Source organism: Mirounga leonina, unplaced genomic scaffold (genome assembly GCF_011800145.1).
Source record: "Mirounga leonina isolate KUSES-001 unplaced genomic scaffold, KU_Mleo_1.0 Mir_53, whole genome shotgun sequence".
Lineage (NCBI taxonomy): Eukaryota > Metazoa > Chordata > Mammalia > Carnivora > Phocidae > Mirounga > Mirounga leonina.
This window is the reverse complement of record NW_023270807.1, coordinates 90,924,557-90,931,864: the sequence shown is the minus strand read 5'-3', so window position 1 is coordinate 90,931,864 and position 7,308 is coordinate 90,924,557. Positions and strand designations below refer to the sequence as shown.

The following is a 7,308-nucleotide window of genomic DNA, read 5'->3' as shown; positions in this document are numbered from 1 at the left end:
TTTCTTTCTTTCTTTCTTTCTTTCTTTCTTTCTTTCTTTCTTTCTTTCTTTCTTTTATTCATTCATTCATTCATTCATCTAATCAGGAAAAGACAAATCATGCCAGGACTTACTTCAGACACTGAATAAACAAACAGGCAAAGTCTCCGCTCTCCTGGGGCTGCCATTCTAGGAGGGTGGGGGGAAGAGTAAAAATTCAATATGCAGCATGTCAGGGGGATAAATGCTAAGAGGAAAAACAAAACAGTGTAAGAAAGCAAAAGGGGATATTGCTCTTTGGGTAGGACAGTCAGGCAGGAAGACCTCACTGAGGTAATGTCTGAGCAGAAACATGAAGAAATGAATGCGTAGGCCAGCAGGATATCTGGGAAGAGAGTTCCAGGCAGCATCTTTTTTCCCACAGTGGCAGGGGTCTTGTGTTTTTCCGTTTCTCCACCCCTGTTATAGGCTGAATTGTGTCGCTCCAGAAAAGACATGCTGGAATCCTAACTAACCCCCAGTACTTCAGAATGTGACCTTATTTGTTGATAGGGTCTCAGCAGAGGTAATCGAGTTAAAGTGAGGTCATCAGGATAGGGCCAAATCCAGTATGACTGCTGTCCTTATAGAAAGGGGAAATTTTAGACAAAGATAGGCACATAGGAAAACACCATGTAGAGATAAAGGCAGAGGTGGGGCAATGATGGCCAGCAAATGACCAACTCTGGGAGAGAGACTTGGAATAGATTCTCCCTCACAACCCTCAGAACCAGGCCTGCCCGCACTTGGAAATGGCCCTACTAGCCTCCAGAACTGTGACAATAAGTTCCTGCTCTTTAAGCCTGAGTGGCGTAAACAAAGTTTGTAGTACTTCTTTATGGCAGCCCTAGGAAACTAATATAGCCATCTATCGCTGTGAAGGTCACACACAGACCACTGCCTTGCCCGGTTCAGAGGATAAAGCCCTGGTTACATGGGGTTCTGCATACCCCTAGGTGACTGTAACCACCCCTAACTGGACTCCCCATTTCCAGGCTTACTTTCTCAATCCATTCTCCACAGTCCTGTCCTGATCTCTCTAAAATGAAAATGTGATCATCTCCTTTGTTCACCTACTTCTCATTGTCTTCAGGATCCAATCCGAGTTTCTCAGCTTGGGAAACAAAGACTACAGGATCCATCTTCGATTTACCTCTTGCTTCTCTCATCTCTGGCCCCTCCTCTGGTGGCCTAACTCCCACTCATCCTCAGACTTCAGTTTAGTTACCACCTACACTGGGAAGCCTTCTGAAGACCCCTAAGACCGGGTTCGGTGTCCCTCCTACGTATTTCCAGAAGTCCTTGTGTTGAATGCTGTTGTTGCATTTATTACAGTGTGCCCTATGCCTGTTAGACCTGTTTGTCCATCTTCTTTTTGAACATGAGTTCCTATATTGCTTGTTTCTCTAGGCACTAGGAAAGTGCCTGGCTCTTGGGGAACATTCACTGGACAGATGAATAAATGCACAAAGCATGCTGTGTTTTAACCAGCAGGTCCCAGAACTAAATTTTTTTCCCTTTAAGGGGTGGGGGATGGGGAGGTGACCTTTCAAGAGATTTCCCAATAGCCTGTGGAACCACTGGACTTGGATGAAACTGCACCTTTCCTTAATGGTTCCAAGAGGAATTTAGATTAGACATTGAAGAGCTGGTCCTTGTGTCGCAAGACACTGCAGTATAAGGAAGGGAAATAAACAATCTACCGGACAATTTTTGAGTCTGGGGTTGACCAGTATTTCGGAGCCTATTTTTTGATAGGAAGTGGCACTTGCACGTTTCTTCCCAGCCTCTGATTCTGTAGCTGCAAGCCCATGACCTACAGGTAAAAGGGGTGGGTGGACACGAGAGTAGGGGATTATTGCAACCAACAATGCAATGTGTTCTGTGCACAAGACTCCAAAAAGTAAATATTTTTGAGGTTTAAAAAATATTGCACACACACAAAAGAAATTATTGCACACACAGTTATAAATGCTGTAGAGACTGGAAAAGGAAAGACAGGAAGACAGTAACAATGTTTAAATGTGTATTATATATATTTGTATACTAAGTCTATCTATCTATATATCTAACTAGAGGAAGACAGAGGGGTAAGAGATTAACATAATCAGGATTTGCTCTCTTTTGCAAATTCCTGAAAGGGGAAATGTATGTATCAGAATTTCCAGTCCTCAAAAAATAGGGCCTAAAAAAAGTCCTGTGAGCAAGAAGGGAGAAAAGGAGGGGTGGAGGGCGGGGGACTAGCTCTTCGCAGCAGGAAGTCTTCAATGGCTATCCAGTTATGAAGAAACAACTCTGAACAGAAGTCCTCATTCGGAGCGCTAAACTCGCTTTTACCACATAAAGAGCAATATAAAAGCTCGGAGCAGTCTCATCATGGTGTTGGGAAAACAACTCGGCTTGCCCATGTGAGAAAGCAAGAGAGCTCCGACCGGGTAGTAGCCCAGACCGGTGTAAGGGTTTTTATTTGCAAGTCAATGAGCCAAATGGACGACCAGGCTACTTGTGCCGCGTCCTGGGAAGCAAGGTTATTATTATCGCCTATTGCCCCACTGAACAATTTCACTGAAAAGGAAGAGTCCCAGCAGTGTGTGTGCGCACGGTGCCATACGGGACGTGCAGCTACGTGCCCACCTCCAGAACGACTTTATTTACAAAGCGATTACCATGTTATCTATTTGTTTTCCTTTTCCAGCAACAGCAGCTTTACTCAGCCCTCGAATTTCTTAATTACAAACCCGTTCGCTTCTAAATCAACCCCAAATCGTCAGGCAGAGCCCGGAGGGAGGCTGTGCAAGTTTGCACACACCCCCACCTCCCGGATCAAGGGCAACAGCAGAAGCAAGAAACTGTGTATGTGCAAAAAGGTGGATCTGGGGACGAGGATCGCTGAGTTTGTTTACAGAGCAGAGACGCCTCAGCTCGGATGCCAAAGCTACCAAGAGCAGCAAACGCAAACTTAGCAGAAGCACACGTACCCCGGGAGCGGCGAGCGGGCCCGAAAGCGCGGACCGGACTCCCAAGCGCGGGAGCGGAGGCGGCCGGGCCCGCGAGCGCGCTCCGTCCACCTGCAGCCGCTGCCGGTCCCCGCCCCCAGCTCCTGTCCTTGAAAGGAGTTGGGGCGGCGGGGGGAAATGCATCTACACGCAGAACATCTACATCAGGTTTACCCAGCGCCCCTGTAAAAACACAAAGGCACAGCCCAGGAAAGTGTGCTCGGGGAAGGGGCATTATTTGTCCGGGGATTTAAAACCCCCTTCGGGGAAACACAGCCATTCTTCGCAGCCTGGGGGGGGTGGGGAGTGTTGCAAAGCCGGGGAGGCAGAAGGGCACTATGGAGGAAGGGGGCGCTGGGAGAACCCCCTTTTCCCCTAGAAGGCGCCTCAGATCCCTAGGTGAGCCGAGCGGGAGAGCTGGGGGTGGGGGATCCGACCAGAGGGGAGCGGTGCATTTTCCTCGCTCCTCTCAGGGCAGGCGCTACTTTGGGGCTAGGGGCCCAGGGGGCATTTTCTCCCAGCTGCAGGAGCCGCCGGGCTGGTCCCGCGTTTCTGGGGCGCATGGAAACCAGAGCCCGCGGCAGCGAGGCGGCGCCTGGGCCCGCAGCCTCTGCGCACGTGCCTCTGGCCGCGGGGACGCGGCTCGCCTACCCGGTCCGGCGTGCCCGGGGCTCCGGAGTCCGCGTTTTGCCGCCGCCCACCCGGGAGGCTCGCTCCGCCCTTCCTGAAATCCCTTATATTAACTGTGGCCAAAGCCCTAAGAAACACAGCTCATTGTTGGCAGCTGCCGGGCGGTCTTACCGAGCTGTGAGGGCAGCAGAGGGGAAATAAAAGGGAACGGCTCCGATTCTGCCCCAGCGGCCACTGCAAGACCTCCGTGCCGACGTCGCGACAGCGAGCGCCCTGCACACCAGGAAGGCCCCCTCTATGTGCTGCTGAGCCGGTCCTGGACCCGACGATCCCGCCCTCGGTCTTCGGAGCAGAAATCGCAAAGACGGAAGGTAAGCGCGGCGGGCGAAGCTGGCTGGGGCGCCTGCCAGCCCAGTCCTCCGAGGGCTGGGTTTGCCCGGAGGAAGAGCGTGAGGCGGAGCTGGGGAATAACAACAGGATGTGCAACAACAGGATGAGGAGGGCTGATTTAATGCCTGAAGTTCGCGGCAGGGCTACGGGGCACTTCCTTTATTAGGCGACTTCGGGGAGCAGAGGGGGTGTGGGCTCGGGTCCGCCCGCACGATCCGCAGGGGAAGGGGCTGTTTGTTCAGCGCCCAGCTCTGTTGTGGGTTGGCAGGTCCGCCGTGGTGGCGAGCCCGGGTGCACAGGCTGCTAGTAGGATCCCGGGGAGAGCGAGCGATTTCGCAGCCGACGTGCGTCCGGGGAGCCTAGGGGGGCAGAGGCGAGAAAAAGCGGGGTGCGCCGTGGTGGGCTGCACGTGTGGCGCGGGTCTTACCGTCTGCCCTTTTTACTTGCAGGACTGGAAATGGCAGACCATATGATGGCCATGAACCACGGGCGCTTCCCCGACGGCACCAATGGGCTGCACCACCACCCTGCCCATCGCATGGGCATGGGGCAGTTCCCGAGCCCCCATCACCACCAGCAGCAGCAGCCCCAACACGCCTTCAACGCCCTGATGGGCGAGCACATACACTACGGCGCGGGCAACATGAATGCCACGAGCGGCATCAGGCATGCGATGGGGCCGGGGACTGTGAACGGCGGGCACCCCCCGAGCGCGCTGGCCCCCGCAGCCAGGTTTAACAACTCCCAGTTCATGGGCCCCCCGGTGGCCAGCCAGGGAGGCTCCCTGCCGGCCAGCATGCAGCTGCAGAAGCTCAACAACCAGTATTTCAACCATCACCCCTACCCCCACAACCACTACATGCCGGATTTGCACCCTGCTGCAGGCCACCAGATGAACGGGACAAACCAGCACTTCCGAGATTGCAACCCCAAGCACAGCGGCGGCAGCAGCACCCCCGGCGGCTCGGGCGGCAGCGGCGCCCCCGGCGGCTCCGGCGGCACCTCGGGTGGCGGCGCGGGCAGCGCCAACAGCGGCGGCGGCGGCGGCAGCGGCAGCAACATGCCCGCCTCCGTGGCCCACGTCCCTGCTGCAATGCTGCCGCCCAATGTCATAGACACTGATTTCATCGACGAGGAAGTGCTCATGTCCCTAGTGATAGAAATGGGTTTGGACCGCATCAAGGAGCTGCCCGAACTCTGGCTGGGGCAAAACGAGTTTGATTTTATGACAGACTTCGTGTGCAAACAGCAGCCCAGCAGAGTAAGCTGTTGACTTGACCGAAACCGCGGCGCAAAGAAATCAAACCCGCCCCCCCGCCCCCCGCCCCCCCACAACTTCGGTGTGAATTAAAAAACATTCCCTTAGACACAGTATCTCACTTTTCAGATCTTGAAAGGTTTGAGAACTTGGAAACAAAGTAAACTATAAACTTGTACAAATTGGTTTAAAAAAAATTGCTGCCACTTTTTTTTTTTCCTGTTTTTGTTTCGTTTTTGTAGCCTTGACATTCACCTCCCTTATGTAGTTGAAATATCTAGCTAACTTGGTCTTTTTTGTTGTTTGTTTTTACTCCTTATTTCCTCACTTTCTCCAGTGCTCAACTGTTAGATATTAATCTTGGCAAACTGCTTAATCTTGTGGATTTTGTAGATGGTCTCAAATGACTGAACTGCATTCAGATTTACGAGTGAAAGGAAAAATTGCATTAGTTGGTTGCATGAACTTTGAAGGGCAGATATTACTGCACAAACTCTGCCATCTCGCTTCATTTTTTAAACTATGCATTTGAGTACAGACTAATTTTTCTTAATATGCTAAACTGGAAGATTAAACAGATGTGGGCCAAACCGTTCTGGATCAGGAAAAGTCATACTGTTCACTTTCAAGTTGGCTGTCCCCTCCCCCATATGTACAGACAATAATAGGGTGTGGAATGTCGTCAGTGGCAAACATTTCACAGATTTTTATTTTGTTTCTGTCTTCAACATTTTTGACACTGTGCTAATAGTTATATTCAGTACATGAAAAGATACTACTGTGTTGAAAGCTTTTTAGGAAATTTTGACAGTATTTTTGTACAAAACATTTTTTTGAAAAAATACTTGTTAATTTATTCTATTTTAATTTGCCAATGTCAATAAAAAGTTAAGAAATACTTGTTTTCTAGAAGTCATTTGGGGGGAGGGGTGGTTCCTTTCCGTGGCTTTTCTTTCCCTCTTTAAGTTGAACACTTTATTGATGAGAGTAAGCATTCCAAAGGATAAATTACAGGACACTAAAACAGGTCATGATGAGCTTAAGTGGAGAGCAGGATTTAACATAATTGGCATAATGCTTCATTGTTACCATTGTAACATGCCTCTTGGTGTGGTTTAATCAGAAGCTGCAAAGTTGTCCAAGAGCATTTTTTTTCTTAATTGCCATCATTTTCAAGTGTACTCCAGAGTTAGGTTTGTACCATTAAATATCATAAATATTTTTTTCACAGTGTGTTGGGGGGGAACCAAGTGTTTCTGGTTATACCTGATTCAACTACGTAAATGAAGGTAGATAGGGATAATATGCTGGGAGATTGATGAGGATGGCATTAAACATAAATCTACCTTTATCTCTAGTGACGAATTTTATTTCTCAGCAAAAGTCCTAAGGAGAGGCACACATTTTCTAGCTTAATCTCTGAAATAGCTTCTGACTGGTTTATAGTCCTAAGAGGAAGAGGGGGCAGAATTCCACCTTGAGGCTTTCTATTTTGTTCTATAATATTTAAAATTTACACAGGGAGGTTGATTCAAAGGTCAAATTACAGTCTTCACAAGATGTTCCCTCTCAAGCATGCCCTGTTCTCCAGAATTCTGAGCTTTTTCTGTTAACAGGCAAGGGGTGCAAAGGACATAAGGATAAGATTGTCTTAATTTTACCTACGTGTGTTATCAAGAAGACATAATTATGGTTAAGTAGGTGTCGAGTTTTGCCTTATATAATCAAGTAAAAAGTCATATTGTTAAATTCTCAAGTTGTCCCAGTTTGAAGATGGAATTTTGTTTTCCCTTTCATGTTTTCCTAGCTTATCTTATAAGAACAATACATCTACATTCAAGAAAGAATACAGTCCTTTATATTTGACCCACTGGAGAAGTAAAGAAATAGAGCTGGAGGAAAATCTCACAAATAATACTTGAAAAGAGCATTTCATTTAGACTCTCAGATTCTAATCTTAAATCCCATATTTCATAATTAAAAAATCAGAGAAGGAAACACAGAAGTATTAAATTA

The 7,308-nt window shown here is 48.9% G+C and overlaps 1 protein-coding gene across 1 annotated transcript; it reads left to right on the top strand.

The window, feature by feature from the left end:
• Positions 1–3,763: 3,763 nt before the first annotated feature.
• CITED2 (Cbp/p300 interacting transactivator with Glu/Asp rich carboxy-terminal domain 2) lies at positions 3,764–6,190 on the top strand. Its single transcript, XM_034990797.1, has 2 exons — positions 3,764–4,015; positions 4,484–6,190. The coding sequence occupies exon 2, from the start codon at positions 4,492–4,494 to the stop codon at positions 5,305–5,307; it is 816 nt and encodes a 271-aa protein (XP_034846688.1). The 5' UTR covers positions 3,764–4,015; positions 4,484–4,491; the 3' UTR covers positions 5,308–6,190.
• Positions 6,191–7,308: the final 1,118 nt, after the last annotated feature.

What these genes read in the sequence shown, in the direction of transcription:
- CITED2 (XM_034990797.1), top strand. Translation starts at nt 4,492, where the DNA reads ATGGCAGACCATATGATGGCCATGAACCACGGGCGCTTCCCCGACGGC.